This window comes from Globicephala melas, chromosome 6 (genome assembly GCF_963455315.2).
Source record: "Globicephala melas chromosome 6, mGloMel1.2, whole genome shotgun sequence".
Lineage (NCBI taxonomy): Eukaryota > Metazoa > Chordata > Mammalia > Artiodactyla > Delphinidae > Globicephala > Globicephala melas.
The window spans coordinates 33401359-33422543 of record NC_083319.1 but is presented as its reverse complement, the minus strand read 5'-3'; the positions used below and the strand labels follow the sequence as shown (position 1 = coordinate 33422543).

The window sequence follows — 21185 nt, the reverse complement described above, 5'->3', positions numbered from 1 at the left end:
CTGGCATCTGCAAGCCTTGGTAGCTAATAGAGACACTTTGAAGTATTGGCTCTAATTCTTCAAGACTTGGTGTAGACCCTGGCCCTTCTGTGAGGCTAATAATTCACATGCCAGTAGATTAGTGCATCGCTTTTTTTCTATTAATTACGGCACTGAATCGAGGAGGAAAAGGAGGAGGGCGGAGGATGACAAGGAATTCTTGCATGGTAGTGTAGTAAGTATAGGGTTTGCAAAACTCTTTCACAAATACCGTCTCATTTGAGCCTAGTGAGGAGAGGGAACTTTCGCTGTGAGATGGCAGCAGGCCAAAGTGGGGAGCCAGATAGCTGGGTTTGTGGCCTTGGGGAACTTTGAAAAATTATGTGAGGGATCTTCCCCAGAATGGTTAAATAGAGTTTTGGTGGGTAGGGCCTAGGCTGAGGCTGATGTGCAGCTAGTGTTGAAAGCTACTGGCTTAGAGCCTTTGGATTTCTCACTCCGAAGATTAAGGGTGGGTGCTTTTGAGGCTGTGGGAGAATACCAGAATTAGACAAAGTGGGGACTGATAACAGGTCAAATGCAGATGAAACTCGTGGTGACATCACAGTCAGTTACAAGGTGTGTCACAAGTGATGGTGGGTAATCATGTACCAATACTTACATGAAGTTTTAGTTTTCATAGATAAGAGAAGCCTTGAGATAATCCTATACTGTTATTCTCATTTGCATTCTGACCTCTTTAGCAGGAGAGAAAGGTGGAGTGACAGCGCCCTTGGGGCTCTGCATTTCCACCGCACATGTATGGGGATGCCACGCATGTGAACATCAGCTGTTCTCTGCCACTGCCAAGGAGTTGTGAACCGCTGGTTAGAAAAGTGTGTAAATAATACACACAGGTGTTTGCATTTCCTGAACGCTTGCTCTGGTTTTAGCCGTATTAGTGCTATAGTTGCAGAGTGTGTATCCGAGTTTAAGGACTAGGACTTGGGTGCTAGGATGGCAAAGAGTCTCAAAATAGCTCTAAATAGGTAATTCAGCAGAAGAAAGTGTTTGTGTCTTGCTGGGGTTGGCAGGAGGGAGTTGGTTAAGATTTCTCTTTTTGCAGAGAGGTAGCCTGCTTGTCTGTTCTCTTAACATTACCTTTGGAGAAACATCACACATGGTGTGGAGATTAGACTGATGTTTCTTTGCTTCCCCGACAAGGTTGTAAACTGAGGCTATTTTATTAGTTTTTCCTAGACCCATCTTGTGGTTGTCAGAGTGGCGTCCTTTCTTTGAATCAGTACCTTAAGTCTACAGAACATGTTCCTTTTGGTTAGAGTTTTCATGATACCTTCTCCCATCCTTTTATTTTCACTTCTTCTGTGACTTAGCTTTTAGGCATGTCTCTAATTAGCATGTTGCTGGATTTTGTGTTATCATTAAAAAAAAAATCCTGACTCACAGTCTTTGACTTTAACTAGATAGTTATGTCCATTTATACTTACTGTGCTTACTGATACTTTAGTGTTTGATTATGCCATCTTACTTATGCTTTCTATTTGTTATGCTTTTTCTATGTTTTTTCCCTTTTTTCCATACTGCTTTTTGAACCCATAGAACCTTCTGGTTCCATTTTTCTCTCTCTATTAATTTGGCAGTTATCTATTTCCAATCTTTAGTGGTAAATTTGAAAGTATATATTTAACTGAAAAAAGTCTAAAGTTAATCGATAACTATGGATCCTAGAATGCTTTAACATTGATCACCTTCTTTCCCAATTTGTATGTCATTTTACTCCACTATTTTAATTCTGTCTTGCTTTTTAAACCAACACATTAGACATTTTTAAAAATGCAGTATTCGTTTACATTTATCCACATGTTTACCATTTTCTCTTCCCATCATTCTTTCCTGAATGGTCATCTTTGGATCTCAGAGATCTTTCTGGGATTCTTTTCTTCTTCCTGAAAGATATCATGTATTTCTTGCTGTAGACAAGGTTATTGTTGTAAACACTCAGTTTTATTTATCTGAAAATGTTTTTATTTTGCTCTTGTTCTCAAAAAATAGTTTGGTTGGGTATATAATTCCAGGTTGATAGTTTGGCATTTGAAGATAGTATTCCACTGTCCCCTGGCTTGCTCTTTGCTGTGAGATGTCTATACTGAGTTAAATTTGTCTGTCATTCTTGTTTCTTTGTCATTCAGTTGAGGTCCTCTTTTATTTATTTAAGCATAGTCAGCATACTTATTTTATGCTCTGTCTGATACCTCTAATATCCAGGTTCATAGATTTCCTTGTTGTTCCTGTGCTCTGAGGACTTCTTTTACTTTTTTGTAAGCTGATCCATGCATTTAAAAGATTTTTTAAAAGTATTTTGTCAAGAATTTTTTGGGTGTCCTTTACCAAGAGGTGTTCCCAGATATTTTAAATCTTTCATACTGCCTTGAGTGGAAGTCCTATATTCACTTTAAAAAAAAGACTTATTTTCTCTATTAGTTAGGGTTCTTTGGTTGAAAGTGACTGAAAACTCAATGCAAACTGACTTAAATATAAAAGAAAATATATTGACTTCTATGACAGAACAGTCTGAGATTAGAACTGGGTTCAGATTATTCTGGGCCCTGAATACAGGGACTCAACTGATTTCATCAGGAAAATGTTGATTGGTCAGGCCAGGGGCATGTGACCTTCCCAGAGGGGTGTGTATATGTGCATATGTATACACAAGTGTGTGCACACACATTGTATGTATGTGTGTGTGTGTGTGTGTGTGTGTGTCCAGCCTTGCACAAACCATACAGCTTGAGAGTGCAGGAGGCATGGTTCCTGAAAGAGCAAAGTGCAGTAAGATGAAGAAAGGAGAAGGCATTCTGGGCCAATAAAACACACCTATGTATATTATGACCTCCCTGGCCTGTTCTCCAAAGGATATGAATTTTCATTTTTTTAAAGATGTTTATGTGATAACCTAAATATAATATAAAAGAAGACCTGGAAGTATTTGCCGCACCCATTCATTCACATCCATAAAATACATAGACATATATTGTACTGGTGGAGGTTATGGTAGTCCGCACCCAGTAGGGTTGTTTTGAAGGCTAAAGGGAATAATGCATGTAGAATGCTTAGCACGCTGCCTATCATGTAGTAGGCACTCAACAAATGTTACTATTATTACTAGGTATTACTAGGTATTTTCTGCAAAGCATGCAGAAAATACAGAGGAAAACACAGTTCAGCCCCTGCCCTTACAAAGCACATGGATTATACCAGAAAGTTAAGGAAAGAATGGCTTACTATGATTTAGCAGTGAATTTGGTTCTGAGCTCTCTTTTATCTCCTATGCAGAAGTGGAACCCTGAGTGATGCATAGCTGCCCTTGCCTAATGGAAGGATGCACAGCTTTTTATCACCCAGGAAAAGGGGAAAGTGTTTTTCCTGGATGCAAATTTAGAGATATTCAGGAAGGATATATTAAACTTCATGAAGGAGAATGCTTTTAAAGGATGTTTTATCTTCTTTTTTTCTTCAATTGAAGTATAGTTGATTTACAATGCTGTGTTACTTTCTAGTGTACATCAAAGTGATTTAGTTATATATATATATGTATGCTTTTCCATTTTGGTTTATTACAGGATATTGAATATAGTTCCCTGTGCTATACAGTAGGGCTTTGTTGTTTATCTATTTTATTTATAGTAGTTTATATCTGCTAATCCCAAACTCCTAATTTATCCTTCCCTCACCTGTTTTTCCCTTTGGTAACCATAAGTTTTTTATCTATGTCTGTGAGTCTGTTTCTGTTTTGTAAATAAGTTCACTTGTGTCATATTTTAGATTCCACATATAAATGATATTATATGGTATTTGTCTTTCTCTTTCTAACTCACTTCACTTGGTATGGTAATCTCTAGGTCCACCCATGTTGCTGCAAATGGCATTATCTTATGCTTTTTTATGTCGCTGTAGTATTCCATTATATGTGTGTGTGTGTGTGTGTGTGTATACCACATCTTCTTTATCCATTCATCTGTCGATGGACATTTAGGTTGCTTCCATGTCTTGGCTATTGTAAAGCGATATTTTAAAGAACAAAGGAGAAAATATACTACGCCAACAACAAAAAAAGGAGAGGGCAGAATGTTAAATATTACTCAGTGAAGACATTTGCTATGGCAAGCTAAAGAAATATGATTCAGCATTTTAAAAATCTTTCTTCTGATTATAAAAATGATGCATGTTCATTATAGAACTATTTTTTTTAAATAAATTTATTTATTTTTGGCTGAGTTGGGTCTTCGTTGCTGCACGTGGGCTTTCTCTAGTTGTGGCGAGCAGGGCTACTCTTCGTTGTGGTGTATGGGCTTCCCATTGCAGTGGCTTTTCTTGTTGCAGAGCATGGCTCTAGGCGCATGGGCTTCAGTAGTTGTGGCTCGCGGGCTCTAGAGCACAGGCTCAGTAGCTGTGGCTCACGGGCTTGGTTGCTCCGTGGCATGTGGGATCTTCCCGGACCAGGGATCGAACCCCTGTCCCCTGCATTGGCAGGCGGATTCTTAACCACTGCGCCACCAGGGGAGCCCTATAGAACAATTTTAGAATGCAGAAAAATATAAAGAATTAAATAAGAATCAGTGATAATCCCACTGCTCAGAGATCACCATTGTTAACATTCTTGGCATATTTCTTTCTATTGTTTACTGTTTATGTGTGAGTGCATGCACACACACTTTGTTGTTCGAAGAACTGACATGATGCTGTTTATAGATCTGTACCCTGCTTTTCTGATTAAACGTCAGAGAGTGGCCATCCTTTTTTTATTGCTAAATATTCTCTGAAAACATGGCTTTGGATGGCCATGTAGCATTTCTTCATGCAACCGTGAATGTTTATCCTCCGACATTTAAATTGTTTACAGAATTTCACTATTATAAATAATGTTACAAAGAAAAATTTTTACGACAAGCCTCCTTCAGGGTATCTCTGATTATTCACTTGGGTGAGAAATTCTTAGATGTATTGATATGAGATGAATGAGAAGAGGAACATTTTAAAGCTCTGAGTGTAGGGAATTCCCTGGGGGGCCAGTGGTTAGGACTCCAAGCGCTCACTGCTGAGGGCCCTGGTTGGGGAACTAAGATCCCATATGCAGCGCAGCGTGGCCAAAAATAAAAAATGTTTAATAATAATAAATTTAATAAAAAAAGAAAGCTCTGAGTGTATATTGCTAAATTGGTATCTTGTAATCTCAGAGCACACAAATAGCCCACCTGGACATTTGAGAACAGTGCGCTTGAACTTCTGGATTTTGCACAGCAGTGAAAACACATAAACAAAAACACTGAGGAGGGGCTGACATACAGTCCGAACTCTATTTGGTCAAACAGAGCTTGTCTTGTTCTCCTATTTACTCCCATCATGAGAAGAAATAAATTTTAATCCAAAACAGTAAGGATGTGATTTCAAACTAAAGGACAGTTCGTTTAAATTGAATAAATTTCATGTTTGAAAACCTCATTGTCCTTATTTCTACTCATTTCTCTTTGGACTGGTGCATATGTGAAACTAAATTTTAGCTTTACCTTATTTTTAAAGATAAAAAAATCTTAATTTTAGTTTCACAAAAACACATTTTTTTTTCATGTAGTATAAGCAGTTCTTTCTGATGCTTCTAGTGGGCTGTGGTGGCTTTTCTATGCACCCTGTCTAGTACTCAGAGAATATTAAATCCAGACATAGTTATTAATATTCTTATACATATATGTGTGTGTTTTCTTTTTGCTCTAACATATATTTGGAGGAAGGCAACTGTTTTTTGTTTTTGTTTTCATCAACATTTTTTTAATTAAAACAATTTTTGTCTCTGACTTTTTATTCTTTTATTTTGTTCTATTTTATTTTTAAAATTTATTCAGATTTTTATACAAAATTTAAAGGTTACTTTACATTTAGATTGATTACAAAATGTTAGCTATATTTCCCATATTGTACAATACATCCTTGAGCCTATCTTACGTCCAATAATTTGCACCCCCCCACCACTGATAACCACTGGTTTGTTCTCTGTATCTGTGAGTCTGCTTCTTTTTTGTTATATTCACTAGTTTGTTGTATTTTTTTAGACTCCACATATAAGTGATGTCATATAGTATTTGTCTTTCTCTGTCTGACTTATTTTATTTCACTTAGCATAATGCCCTCCAAGTCCATCCACATTGCTGCAAATAGCAAAATTTTGTTCTTTTTTATGGCTGAGTAGTATTCCATTGTATATATCTGCCACATCTTTTTTTTTTTTCTTTTGCGGCACGCGGGCCTCTCACTGTTGTGGCCTCTCCCGTTGCAGAGCACAGGCTCTGAACACGCAGGCTCAGCGGCCATGGCTCACGGGCCCAGCCGCTCCGCAGCATGTGGGATCTTCCCGGACCGGGGCACGAATCCGTGTCCCCTGCATCGGCAGGCAGGCTCTCAACCACTGCGCCACCGGGGAAACCCTCTGCCACATCTTCTTATCCATTTGTCTGTTGATGGACACTTAGGTTGCTTCCATATCTTGGCAATTGTAAATAATGGTGTTGTGAATATTTGGGGTGCATGTATCTTCAAATTAGTGTTTTTGGTTTTTTTCAGACATATACCCAGGAGTGGAATTCCTGGGTCATACGGTAGTTCTATTTTTCAAGGAATGTCCGTACTGTTTTCCACAGTCTGCACCAACTTACATTCCCACCAGCAGTGTACAAGTGTTCTTTTTCCTCCACATCCTCAGAGGGCAGCTGTTTTGGTAGAAGTGGGAATGAGTGAGAAAGGAGAGGGCCTTGGACAGGGCCACTAAGATTGAGATACGTATAGGTCAGAATTGGCTTGGTGTTTGGGTACACCCTTTGCAACATTAAAAATTTTCTTTTCTTCTTTTTGTATTAAACTTTTAATTTTGAAAAATTCAAACCTAGAGAAAATTTGCTAGAATAGCCAAAATCCTCTATATCCTTCACCTAGACCCACTCATTATTTTGCCACATTTGCTTAATTTTTCTCTTTCTATATGTATCCTATAATATTATACACATTTGAGAATAAGTTACAGAGATGATAATCTTTTATCCTTTGTTACTTCTGTGTGTATTTTCTAAAAACAAGGACATTCTCTCATGATACCATGAAGGTAGTCATCAAATTCAGGAAATGTATACAATATCAGATGTTTCCAACTGTCCCAACTTCTAGAGCAACTTTTTTCTTCCTTACCCGGTATCTAATTGAGAATCAAGTAGGACATTTAGTTGTCCTGCCTCTTTAGTCTCCTTTAGTCTGAAATGGTTCCTCAGACTCTCATTGTGTTTTAGGACAGTCACGTTTTTTAAAAGAGTACAGGCCTGTTGGTTTATAAAATGTCAATTCAGGCCTGTCTGATAGTTTCCTTGCGATTTATTTCAGCGCATGTGTGACCATAAAACTTAATGACTTAAAACAGCAATAAACGTTTATTATTTCGCATAATTTCTGTGGGTCAAGGATTTGTGAGTGCGTTATCTGAGTGGTCTGGCTTGGGAGTCTCTCATGAGATTGTAGTTAAAATGCTACCTGGGTTTTTTGTCATCTCAAGGTTTGATTGGGACTGTTGAGGCTGGAGGATCTGCTTTTAGGATGGCCCATCATATGCTGGAAAGTCTGTCTGGGCTGTCCTGGCTGTCAGAAGCCTCAGTTCCTCTCCACATAGATCTCTTCATGGGACACTTGAGTGTCCTCACTACACAGTGGCTGGCTTTCCCCAGATTGGATGGTCCATGGGAGGGAACAAAGAGGAACCTTCGGTGTCTTATGACCTGGTCTTAGAAGCCACATACTGTTACTCCTGCTGCATTCTGTTCATGTGTGGTGGTTTTAAAAAAATATACCTACAAATTCTTTGATAGTCTTCCCTTTAAAAGAAGGAGCCTAATTCTCCTCCCCTTGAGTATGGGCTGGACTCCCCTCTGTGGAGCACAGCGCTAAGTAATCACTTCCGTGATTCAGAAGACCAGCGTGTCCAAGAATTCAGGTCCTGCTGGCTAAGGCTGATGGGAATGCCTTATCGCTTCAGGGCACCAGCGTGGTCATGCCTCCAGCCTACAGATGAAGCAGGCATGAGAATGTAAAGGGGGCTGAGAAGAGCCAGCCCCTCTCAGAGACTCTCAGATAAGCCTATTCATGTGGCAAGGCCACCCCAGTGATGGCAGAGCCTGGGCTGCTGCCTGGGTAGCCTCAGAGCCCTCTACAGAAACTGTCCTGGCGCTTAGGAAAAGGGACCTGGAGCTACTTAGAAGACCCTGAGAGGGATGAGAGGAGAAATTTCCTGTTTCTTGGTAGGAGGGAGGGCTGGTTGAGGAGAGGGGATGTAGGGATCTTTGTTTAGATTCTGATGGCCCACCTGAGCCTCCCGCAGGGTCAAAGGCACGAGCCAGAACCCTGTGACAAGATCGCACAGGGACACAAGGAGTTCAGCCAAGTACATACACACTTGCAGGCACTCTGAGAACTGTCCAGGCTACCCCGCCTCTCAGCCTTGTCTTTAAAATAGGAACAATGAATGCTAACATAGGAAGAGGTTTTGAGAGTGAAATAAAGTGCTACATTTCATCAATTCTAAGGCATTTTTTCTTTCTTTTTTTTTTGGCCACGTGGTGCAGCTTGTGGGATCTTAGTTCCCTGACCAGAGATTGAACCTGGGCCCTCAGCAGTGAAAGTGCAGAGTCCTAACCACTGGACCACCAGGGAATTCCCCCTAAGGCAGGGGTCCCCAAACCCCGGGCCTGTTAGGAACCGGGCCGCACAGCAGGAGGTGAGCGGCAGGGGAGCGAGCGGTGCTTCATCTGCTGCTCCCCATTGCTTGCATTACCGCCTGAACCATCTCCACCCCCCACCCCCCATCCGTGGAAGAATTGTCTTCCACGAAACCGGTCCCTGGTGCCAAAAAGGTTGGATACCGCTGCTCTAAGGCACTTTAAAAAAAATATTTAAACATTTCTGAAATTAGGATGTCTCTTAAAATCAGAGCATTCTGCAGTTATGATTGGTAGCATTTGTCTTTCTTATTGGTTCATAAGAGAATGGTGTGTCTTCCAACCATTGGAAGACACACCATTAATTTTGATGAAAGCTTATAGACTGGAGATGTGATAGCACTAAGGAATTGCTAACTTTTAAAGTGTTACAATGATATTGTGTTCATTATGAAAAGAATCTTTATCTCTTAGATATATATATTGAAATATTTATGGATGCTGTGGTATGCTGGGTTTTGCTTAAAATTAGTCTGGGATGGGGGTAGTGGGTGAAGACAAAGATGAATCAAGACCATGTGTTAAGGACTACTGAAGTTAGGTGAAAGGGTCACAGGACTTTCTTATACTGTTCTCTCTACTTTTTGCATGTTTGAAAACTTTCATAATAAAATAAAAGGAGAAAACAAGAAATAAGTTGTGTACACAAAAGGCTTTTCCTCTGCTTTTTGTGGGACTGGGTCCCTCATTATTCAGGCCTCATCCTAAATGACACCTCCTGGAGGGGCCCTCCCTGATTACCTGTTCTGTGGTTGCCTCCATTCCCCCTTCCTACTCCCCTCTGTAGTTGCTCTCTCTTTCATCCCCCTCCTTTTCTTCATAGCACCCTAACTTTCTGAAATTATTGATATGTTTACTTATTTGATTATTGTCCCCCTGATTGTAAGCTCTGGGAAGCAGGGGCTTTGCCTATGTGCCTGGCACATAGTAGGCGATGAGGAAATGATCGGTGACTGACTGATACAGGTCCCACTGCTACAGTGCCTGGCACATGGTAGATAGTCAATAGATGTTGGTTTCACCCCTCACCCTGCTTCGTTCTCCATCTCTTTGATCTTGCACTTAGCTTATCTGTAAGACCTTCCCTTTCTGCCTCCGGAGGCTGGCCAGGCCTCAACATTTATCTTCTTCTCAAATTTCCACCCCATCCCTTGGTCTGGCCTTTAGCCAGGCCAGCCTTCAAACCCTGGTCCTTCTGGTGTCCCTTGTGGGTTTCTGTTCCTCCCCTATCTTGCTGTCAGCCATGTCCTGATTTCCAGGCACTGCCTACTCCCTGGGATGACACTGGGAGTTTGTCATCCATTACTCTGAGGAGAGAATTCTGTGTCAACCTGGAACCTTCTGTGCAAAGTAACAGAAAACCCTACCAAAGAAAGAGGGAGCTAAATGGTTCTTATCACTGCCAGCCAAGCCCTAACCCCAGAGAGATGGGTGGGCTCAGCGCCCTCCTCACCACAAGACTGCCTCAGAATGGAACGGGAGGGTGGGTGGTGGCAGTGGTATGGGGGCTGGGGGGTAGTCAGTGTTCTCTACAGAGCCCTTCCTGGAATGTTCACACATCCTAGCCATGGTTCCAGTTTATGCATTCAGTGCATCACCTTTGAAAGCATAGCCCCTGCTGGGATGCAGAGTAGGAAAGGTGCTGGGAGAAGGTAGGGGGAGACTCAAGTGGTGGTGAGTTCTGGAGCACGGAGAGTGACACCTGCTGAAACGGAGACGTGGGCAAGATGCTGTAGGAGCAAGGAGGGGCGAGCACCTGCCCCACACAGGTGTCCCCAGACTTTTCCAGAGCAGGCGGGGTGAGTTCTTGAAAGAGGACAGAGAGTGTGCCAAGCAGGAAAGGGAGGAAAGGGCGCAGTCTGAGCAAAGGCCTCAGTGGGATTGGAAAGGCGTGGACAGATGGGAGAGCTGTTGGGCGGGGAAAAGTGACAGTCCCCTTCCCTTCTGATTCTGCTGAGTTTGCATGTTGCATAAATCTGAAAATTGCTTTAAAGCTTAAAAACAGCATCTGCAGTTCAAGCTCGTTAAGTATTTAAAACCTTTTTAAAGAATCTGCTGGGTCTCCTAATGGAACACGGGGGACTCTGGAACATCCCAGCAGCTATTTGCCATTCCCCAGGGGGAGGCCCCAGGACCGTGACCTACGTCCCTTTCATCACTCCATCCCCAGCACCAGCCTGGGCCTGGTACATACAGTCACCAGTGGGGTCTTGATTCCTGAAGTTGTGTTGTGTTCGCAGGTGCAAAGAGAAGAAATACAATTATGATCAATTGCCCACGACATCTGTCATCATAACATTTTATAATGAAGCCTGGTCAACTCTCCTTCGGACAGTTTACAGTGTCCTCGAGACATCCCCAGACACCCTGCTAGAAGAAGTTATCCTTGTAGATGACTACAGTGATCGAGGTGAGCCCCTGACGTGGGCTCTTGGAAGAGCCTGCCCTTCTGTGGCTGTGCCTGGGAAGCGAGAGTGTGACGTGGGACATATAGAACAGGCCTGGAAGGACAGGCTTCCTGCACCCCTGTGTGGCTGGCCACTCCCCTCAGGGAGTTCAGAGCCAGGTGGGGGGAGGCAGATGTGATGGCAGAGGGCTCTACCACACGGTGCTACGGGACTCACCCCACCTGGGTGCTCAGGAGGGGATGGTTGACCTTAATCTTGAAGGCTGGGTTTGCAGACAGCAAAGGTGGAGGGAGGCGTTTCAAGTGGAGGGCACAGAATATGGAAAGGCTTAGAGGTGCAGTGCTGTGTGGACTGTGTAGGATCTGCAAGTAGTTCAGGAAGGATGGAGGGCCGGCTGCTGCAGTGAGTAGCAAGAGATGAACGGGGGTGGGTGGGGGGAGAGGGCTCAGGCCTTCGACCCGAGGCTGAGGAGTTGGGGCTTTGTCCTGAGGGCAGGGAGAGCCAAGGCAGAATTTCAAGCAGGAGACCAGTTTTGCTCTTTGGGGAATCCCTCTAGGCTGGAGTGTGGCGAATGGGGTACTAGGGAGCTCTGCAGGGAGGCCAGGGGGCTGTGGAGGTGGCCCAGGTGGGAGATGGAGGCTTGGAGTCGGGTGGGAGGGGAGGGCAGGGCAAGGGCAGGCGGGTGGGGGGAGGGGTACCCGGGAGGTGGCATCCACAGGCCCAGAAACTGGCTGAGGTGTGAGGTGGACCCTCGGGCTTCCGGCTTGGGTCTCCTGGTGAAGGGTGATGCGGTCCCAGAGCTAGAAAAGCCATTTAGGGCAGGAGGGGCAGGTCTGGCAGGGGAAGGGGGGCATTTGGCCTTGAACATGTTGAGTTTGGGATGAGATCAAAAAGGGGCAGCCTAGACAGAAGAACTGAAGCCAGGGAGAGGCATTCCATTGAAAGGGTGGTTTTTGTCCCTACAGACCTAACCAGTGACCTGGGATCCAGCAATTCACTGCAGTCCAAGGCTGGCCCTTTATGATTCAGTGAACGTTTTCTGAATGTGTGCTAAGGCGCTGGGGATTCCGTGGGAAACAAGACAAATCCCTGCTCTCATAAAAGTCACATTCTAGAGAGGTGGGTGGAGATGGTCAATAAACATATAAAGAACATAACATAATATGCATCACATAGTACAACACAGTATAACATAGCATACCATAATGGAACGTGATACTATACTACAGCATGAGTAGGAAGTGCTCTGAAAGAATACTGGGAACAGGAGAGCGAGTGGGGCTTGGGCACCAGGCCTACTCTAGCGGGTGGAGGTCAGGGAGGCCTCTTTGAGGAGGTAGCCTTTAAGCCAGAAGCTAGAGAGGCAGCGCAGTGAAGGTCTGGGGAGAGGGGCCGGGCTGGAAGCAGCAGGTGCAGAAGCTGGAACAGCAGCCATTCTCCGCGTCAGACCACCGGCTGGTGGAGGGTGACCTGGGGGATGAGGTTGCAGGGTGGGTGGGGCCAGATCAGGTAGGGCCTCGGAGGCCAATCTAAGGGGTTTAGCTTAAATAGGAGCCTGTTGGGAGCCGCCTGAGGGCTATTGGGAGAGCTGGAACGTCGCTAGGTCTTGGGGACTCAACTGTGCTGCCCTGTGGAGCAAGGCTGACGTTGGGGGTGGACACGGATGGAAGGGGGAGGGGCGTAGGGACTGCCATGGCCTTGCCTGGCTGGGGTTAGCCCTGTTCATGGAGCGGTAGTCAGCCAGCACATCTTTGGCCACTAGCTGACGTGAGGGCAGCTAAGCTGAAGTGAGGGGAAATGTCACGGCCCTGCAAGAGGGAGAGCTGTGGGCTTGGTTGCTAGAGCCCGTTTCAAACCAAATCACCACCCCGGACCACCCATCAGGGTAGAGCCACTGCTTATTGGGCATCTGCTGCTTCAGGCTCTGAGGCTGGTCTGTCTGACTTCAGAGCCTGGTGTATAGGTCCTAATTGGTGGGTGTGCCGGGCTGTTCTCACAGAGACTCAAAATAACAGTGATTTACATGAGATAAAAATTGATTTCTCGCTCACATCACAAATCTGGGGTAATAGTCTAGGGCAGGTGTGGCCCCTCCGCGCTATTAGGGCCCAGCTCCTCCTGCCCTAAGTCTCCTTCTTCTCGAGGATGGTGCACTGCCTCTGTCTGCATAGCCCAGGCTGGGTCTTCACCTCCTGTTCACTCCCGTCAGCAGGAGGGTTTCAAGGGGACTGGAAGCTACACCTGGAAGTTGCCCTCAGTCCCACTGAGTAGAACAGTGTCACCTGGCCACACCTACCTGTGAGGGAGGCTAGGAACATCGTCTCTATGGAGGGTGTCCATGTGCTCAGCTGAAAAGCATGGGGAGAGTGAGTCTTAGGGGACAGCTGGCATTCCCCATGGCGGCAGGCAAGCCAGACTGGGGGTTGAGGCCTAGTGTAGCCTACAAGGTGCTGAATTCTGTGGTCAGGGGTCTTAGGCGAGCTTTACCATAACCCGTCATGGCACCTTGGGCAAGTCACTTGTCTTCTGAGCCTTAGTTTCTAATCTATAAATGGGTTTATCTACACTAATACCAGAGACTTGTGGTGAGGAATAAATGAGATCATGTGTAGGACAGAACCTCACGTAGCAGCCAGCTTATAGTAGGCGTGCATCTCCATTTCCTTTCCTCCCAGGGTTTTAAATATGTCTGTGTAGACGCTGGTTCTGGGTCTCGCCGCATAGCCTAGAATCCCAGCTCCAGCACTTTGCAGCCGTATAGCCTTGAGCAAGGAGCTTAACCAGTTTCAACCTTGCCTTCCAGCCCTGTAAAATGGCATAATAGTAGTTCTTACCTTTCAGGGTCATTGTTGAGGATTAAATGAGATGAAGGTGGTAGCTTGCTACGTCAGGGCCTGGCCCATTGCTGGCACTTGTTCAGCGATAACTTCAGCTTTTATGAACTATTTAAAAAACGGCAGAGTGCCAAAAACGTTTCAGAAGTGTATTCATTCAGAAACAAATATCAGATTATTTTCTCTTTATGGGATCAAGCAGCTGCTCAGCAGACAGGAATACAGCCCAGTACAGCTCAGTGCTCCCATAAATGTAAGGCCAAGACTGTGGGGGGACAGGACTTCCCCTCCCCATCGTGGTAATTTGTAAAGTCAGCAGGATGCCCCTCTCAGCGTGTATTGGAGGTAAGAAGTCCTGCCCTGCCCCCTCCTCCCACCCTTCCTGCAGGGTCAGTCTGAGCTGATGAGGGATGTCAGCGCCTTCCAGTATTGGGGAAGACAGTTCAGGCAGACAGAAAATTGATGCAGACCAAACCCATCCTGAGTGCTGGGTGGCTGCACCACAGTTTTCCTGTGTGTTCCCTGGGCACTGCCACTAATTAGCTTTGCTTGGGAAGTCACCTCCCTTATTCCTGCCATTAGCTTATATGCAGTTATATTTAGGGTTGAAAAAAAATCAACCAATGAATGTTTTTTGTTTCTTGTTTGAGTATCAAGAGTACTTAGGGAAACATTTCACAGACAACAAAGCAACTGAGAACATTATACAAAGTTTTCCCGTCACTGATGATTGAGGGGGACTTTGAGATGAAGCCCATGTTGATGTGGGGAGATTCTCTCATTTTTATTTTACCTGACTGGTTCTCACCTGCCTCCACCTACCCATCGAGAGGCATGAATCGGGACCTCTAGTCCCAGAGCCTGTGTGTGGAGTTGGGAGTCCTGGGGCCAGTTCTAGCTGTGGGCACATCCTTTCAACTCTTAAGGACTCATTTCCTCTCTTACAAAATGGGATAAGCATGTCCTCCTGACAAGTTTTGGATTTGTTTAACAAGGATGGGCAGCTGTGGAAGAAAGCTCTGGAGGCAGCGTTAAGCCTGCAGACTCGAGCCAGAGTCCCTGGGTTCACATCATGACTCCTCAGCTCGCTTGTCTGGGACCTCGGCACGTCACTTAGCCTCTCTGCCATCAATGTTCTCATTCATAAAATGGGGACAGTAGTAGTACTTACCTCATAGGGTTGTTATGAGACTCATGTGAGTTCTATGAATCACTTGGACTGTAATTAGCACAGCAGACTTTCTCATGTTGGCTGCCATTGTTACTATTATTACTGTGTCAACTGAAACGTACTTCTGAGAAAATTTGTGTTAACGTAATTGTATTATAAATAAAATTTATGTTAATATAATTCCATATAAATTAAAATTTTATGATGTGTTGCAAAGTTAACATAAATGAACAAAGTTTATATTAACACAATTTTTTGGAAAAATCGTGGTTGGATGGTTCTTGTGCTTTTTATTTAAATGTTTACAAGTCAAGGTAATTTTGGGAGGTAATAGCTTTATTGAGATACATCCACATGACACATTCACTCATTTCAGGAGTACAGTTCAATGTGCGTGTGTTTTGAACGGGAGCATTTGGTGGTTCTGGAATCCTCCACCTCAGCCTCCCTGGCCTTCAGGGGCTTCCAGCCTTGGTTCTGGGTGCGGTGAGCACGTCCCTGGTGCAGAGCAAAGGAGGCTCGTGTCTACTTAGTCTTCTTTTGGGGACAGGGAGGCCCTTCAAGGACGCGGCTGGGGATGTGTGGCGGTGACCCTCAGTGTCCCGCTTGCCTCTCCAGAGCACCTGAAGGAACGCCTGGCCTCCGAGCTGGCCAGGCTGCCCAAGGTCCGCCTGATCCGCGCCAACAAGAGGGAGGGCCTGGTGCGGGCACGGCTGCTGGGGGCTTCCGCGGCCAAGGGCGACGTGCTGACCTTCCTGGACTGCCACTGCGAGTGCCACGAAGGGTGGCTGGAGCCGCTGCTGCAGAGGTGCGTGGACCGTCGGTGGGGGGCGGGGGGGAAGCGGGGGCCCTGACCAAACTGGCATGAGAGGCAGGGGTGCTGGGCTCAGATGCCCCTTGGGCAAAGCCTCTGTCCCTGGTAACAGCGTGGTAACAGTCCCTACCTCCTGGGGCTGTGGAGGCCGTTAAATGACTTAATACACGGACAGTGCTTAGAACATGCCAGCATGTGGGAGGTCCTAGATGAGTGTTTGCTTTTATTACTGCTTATTATACACGTTTATTGTAGAAAACTTAGTATGATCAACCAAGAAAAAAATATGATCAGTCACACAGAATTGCACTCCTGGAGGGTATACATTTTGGTGTATTTCCTTCAAGCTGGGCTGACTTATTTATTACATGCAGTACCTACAATACCTACGGCCCACCCATGAAACTTTAAGGGACCCCCCCAAAAAAATTTTATGTTAATTTCTTTTAAAATCAGAATGGAAAATGAATATCATAATAATGAATATATAATAATGAATCTAGCCTGGATTGTTTGTCTTTTTACCAATATAGTCATAAAATATTGTTTTAATATATTTTTTATAGAGTCATGAAAGTATAAATATGGCTGTGTCTTCAAGGATATTTCCTCTGCTGTCCCACAGTCTCTTACACTCACCTTCTCATCTACCCCTCGGCCTACTTTTGTTCTCTTCTCTTCTCTCTTTCCCTTTCCATCCTACTGATTCAGCATCAGGAGCTGAGCTGGCAAGCCCAGAGCTCCTCCGGGTGGGAGAGGAAAGTCTGGGGGGTCTCTGTTTGGTCCCCTCCCTGTGGAGTGGGTGAAGGGCTGGAGGATCAGAGTCTGTGCATTTGGCATACTGCTCTCCCTTGGCATCCAACGCTTGGTTGTCAGGGTCTGTTTGAAAGAGCTAGGGACCCCCTCGCCTCTGTTCCTGCATGAGACTGAGCTCTGCTCTGCCACTTCCTGCTGTCCCAGTCCTTTGCTGCCTCTTTCTCCCGCTCAGCTCTGGTGAGCTTCACCCGCAGAAAGGACTCAGGATTCCTCAGGCCAGTGATGGACTCTGAGATTACTTAGAACATAGTGACAGCTAGGTGCTCACTCTGGAACCCGGACTAGTGAGTTCATCCTTCCCCCCTTCCCCAACTGTGCATACAGAGGGCTGCCTCTAGGCCTGTCTAAAGTCATGGTAGGGGCACTTTTCCCCTTCAGCTGATTCATTAATGCCATCTAGAATTCCACTTCACCCCGTCCCACCCTTTGGAGAGAGCGAGGCAGCATTCCCCATAATCACGTCCTTGCTCCATACCTGGAGACAAAGGGATTCTCCCCTGGTTACCCTTTAGAAATAACTGGGGAACCTTAAAAACTCCTGGACTATTTGGAGGGGTAGATCCTGGCCTTCTGGATGTTTCAGAAGCTCCCTGAAGACTTGAGGGTGCACCAGAGTTGAGACACTGGAGTGTAGACTGTCCCTCAGGTGGTCCCAACCAGGCACAGTAGCCCCTTTCCTCCAGGGGCTTTTGGAAGTGGAAGATGTTTTTGGTTGTCACATCAACTGGGTAGTGCTCCTGGCATTTTATAAGCTGCTGTTGACATCTGGGGCAGAACCATTCTTTGCTGTGTAGGGCTGGACTGCACACTGCAGGATGTTTGCATCCCTGGTCTCTGGCTCACAAGATGCCAGGAAACACGACCCAGTAACCACTGCTACTGGGCCTGCACGTTCTCTAACCGTGATTTAGAATTCTTTACTCCAGTGCAGGCTCCCCCCGTTTTTCCCTTTCTTGCAAAAATTAGACTACCCGTGGTTCCAACCAGCTGGACTGCAAGTCACAAGTTAATGATTTATAGGTCTCAAGTTCTAGAGAACTGCCCCCAAAATGTAACCCAGAGAAATCTAGCGTTCACACGTGGTTCAGTCTCAGTTCATGTTTCCTGGTGTGCTGTCAAATGCAAAGAAACACAGTCCGGAAGCCTGCTGGGATGGCTGGGCTTGTAAGAATGATTGTGGAGAGAACTGCTGAAGACTACGCACAAGCTGATGCTTGCAAAAGGAAATTATCACATTTTCCACTACGTGTAACATTTAATAATAAAAAAGGTTAAAAGAAAAATATAGCAGTAGTTCCAGGTTCTCTGCCAGCCTCTTACAAACATTCCCGTAGGGAGTCCACATTAACCTATGAGTAGGTATATTTTTCCAGTGTAACCCATGAGGCAACAGGCTCTAAGCAGTTAAGTGACAATGCTAATGTTACACAGTAAGTAAGAGGCAGGATTAAAATTTATTTTCTAACTGCAAAGCAGACCCTTTGGTCTGGGCGCATCTCTGTTCACAGGGAGATAATTATTTCTTGACTTGAAGATGTTTCATTTTAATTAAATGAAGAAATCTCTTGCAGTCTTGAAGAAACTGAAAATGTGCTTTCCGTTTTAAAATTTAGCTTTAATTTTGACATCATGACTTTCATAGAGGGATTCAAATTTAACCAGAATAGCCCTAGATGGAATCAGAATATTAAAGCTGTGGGACTTTTCATATCAGGGCCAGAGTCCTAGCTCCCTGCCTCCCCCCACCGCCCAGCAGCCCCCTTTTGCTCACCTGCCAGGGCTGACTTGGCTGTAGACCCCTGGAATAAGAGAAGCAGGCCTTTCTCAGACAGGTGTTCCTCCTTCTAGTGGAAGGCTCTTCTGACTGTTTTCAGGATCCATGAAGAGGAGTTGGCAGTGGTGTGCCCTGTGATCGATGTGATCGACTGGAACACCTTCGAGTACCTGGGGAACGCTGGGGAGCCCCAGATTGGCGGTTTCGACTGGAGGCTGGTGTTCACGTGGCACGTGGTTCCCGAGAGGGAGAGGATCCGCATGCGGTCCCCCATCGATGTCATCAGGTCAGGGGTTGACTTCTCTGAGCACGCATCTGGCCAACTTGTCAGTGAAGGCCCTCAGGAGGGATGGTTAGCTGTTGCCTCTCTTTTCTTTTTCCAGAGTATTTGTTTACTTTTATTAAAAATCATTGCTATATATGTGGATTTTATATTGGTGTGTATATATATATATATATTTTAAAATTTATTTTAAAAATTGTGTTGAAATATGTATAACATATAGTTTACCATTTTAACCATTTTTTAAATGCACAATTCAGTAGCATCAGGCACATTCACAATGTTGTAGAACCATCACCTCTACATATTTCCAGAACTTTTTCATCAACCTAAATAGAAACTCTATACCTGTTAAGCAATAATTCCCTTTCCTCCCCTCCTCCAGCCCCTGGTAACTTCTACTCTACTCTCCATCTCTGTGGATTTCCCTATTTTATGTACATCATATAAGTGGAATCACACAATATTTATCCTTTTGTGTCTGGCTTCTTTTCCTTAACAAAGTATTTTCAAGGTCCTTCTAGAACTTCATTCCTTTTAATGGCTGAATAATATTCCATTGTGTATGCATCCACATTTTCTTTATCCATCTGTCTGTTGATGGACACTTGGGTTATTTCCACTTTTTGGTTATTGTAAATAATGCTGCTGTGAACAGCGGTACACTATTGTCTGTTTGAGTGCCTGTTTTCAGTTCTCTGGGGTATATACCTAGGACTGGACTTGCTATGGTGATTCCATGGCTAATATTTTGAGGACACACTGTCAGGCTCCTTCTGAGCTGCAGGAGATGAGTAGACCTGGGGGTACAGGGTCCAGCTTTGGCCAGTGGGTGAGCCTGGGTCTGAGAAGAGAAGGCTCAAGCGGTGCTGGGTTGCCCTCATTCTTGCGGTGTTGAAGTCATAGTCTGGCTTCTTCCTCTCCTTCCAAGTTTAGCACCAAATGGGAGACAGATGTGGGAGTCAGGCCGGTGGAGGTTGGACTTCAGCTTTATCACTGGGGTATTGACTGAGAAGTGGTGTCGTAGATCTGCACCCATGTTTGGCAGCTGGCCTTCTGAATCCTTCCACCTGAGTCCAGACCTTGAGATGACCCAGTGCTGGCTGGAGAGGAACAACTGTGGAGACGGTGTTGAGAGACAGGGCTGGAGAGGTGAATGGGGCCAAGTCATATCCAGCCTTGAAGGCCAAGGAAAGGGGTTTGGACTTTACTGTGGGTGTTCAGAAGCCACTGAAGGGATTTGAGCTGGAAGTGACCTTATTTAGCCTGTTGCATTCTCTAAAGTCTGTGCTGGATGCCACATGGTGGGGGGTGGGGGCCTGGAGGGGGTGGAGCTGCAGGCAGGGGCACCACTGGGAGGTGTTGCAGTCCTCCAGCTTAGAGATGATGGTGCAGGAGAAGATGGAGGGACATGGTGGACTCCAGAGACTTTGTCGTGGGAAAATTGGGAGGAATTGAATGGGAATGAGGGGAGGACGACTCAAGGATGACATGTAGGCTTCTACGGGAGCCCTGAGGGGCGGCATCCTGCCCAACCCCTCATCTAACAGGTTTGGAAACTGAGACACCAAGTAGGAGGGATCATATCAAGCGTCACATATGCAGCCTGTGATGCTGACACAAACTGCCCCCCCCCGCCACACACGCATGCACGCACGCATGCACATGCTCAGGGACACTGTGGCCAGCTATCCTTCCCCTCCCGTAATATCCTTGGGCCTCAGTTTTCTCACTTGTGAAATAGGTATGAGCATATCCACCCTACCTATTTCCTAGCCTTTAGGATGAACACACATGAAAATGCTTTGTAGCCTAGAACCTTCTCTTCCATAGTCTTGCTGTCCTGTTCTCATTGGCCTAGAGCTTGGAGTGCAGGAAAAGCCAATACTTTGTCAAGGCCTGGAAGCACTACTGGAGGATCTTAAAATTTTGAACTGTTAGGCTCTTCATGTTATAATTTCCCCATTTTTAAATGTATTCCTCTGCATCTCTGTGGTGTGTTGACGCTATAGCTTTCTGCGGGGGTAGGATGGAAGCCTTGGGCCATTTCTGAAACCAGTGCCATCTCCTAGATGAACCTGGAAGGGAGGAAACAGGGCTGGCTGAGGCAGCAGGCCAGAGCTGGCCGTGTGGGTCCTGCAGGGGAGGCCATTCCAGCAGGAGAGGCTCAAGCCCTGGGGGAGCTTTAAGATGCCAGAGTGGCCTCTACTGGCCCATAAAGGACATCTGTGAGGGCTGCACGAGCAAGGCCACCGCACCCTTACTTCTGCCACCCTCTTAGAACCTGGTCTCTCTCTTCTCA

The 21185-nt window shown here is 45.4% G+C and overlaps 1 protein-coding gene across 2 annotated transcripts in view; it reads left to right on the top strand.

The window, feature by feature from the left end:
* Positions 1 to 21185, top strand: part of GALNT12 (polypeptide N-acetylgalactosaminyltransferase 12) — a 52825-nt gene that overhangs the window by 16159 nt on the left and 15481 nt on the right. For both annotated transcript variants that reach the window (XM_060300702.1, XM_030829821.2), the window contains exons 2-4: positions 11024 to 11193; positions 15815 to 16004; positions 18701 to 18886. In XM_060300702.1, the coding sequence (XP_060156685.1) occupies positions 11024 to 11193; positions 15815 to 16004; positions 18701 to 18886 (546 nt within the window). The remainder of the gene's footprint in view (positions 1 to 11023; positions 11194 to 15814; positions 16005 to 18700; positions 18887 to 21185) is intronic.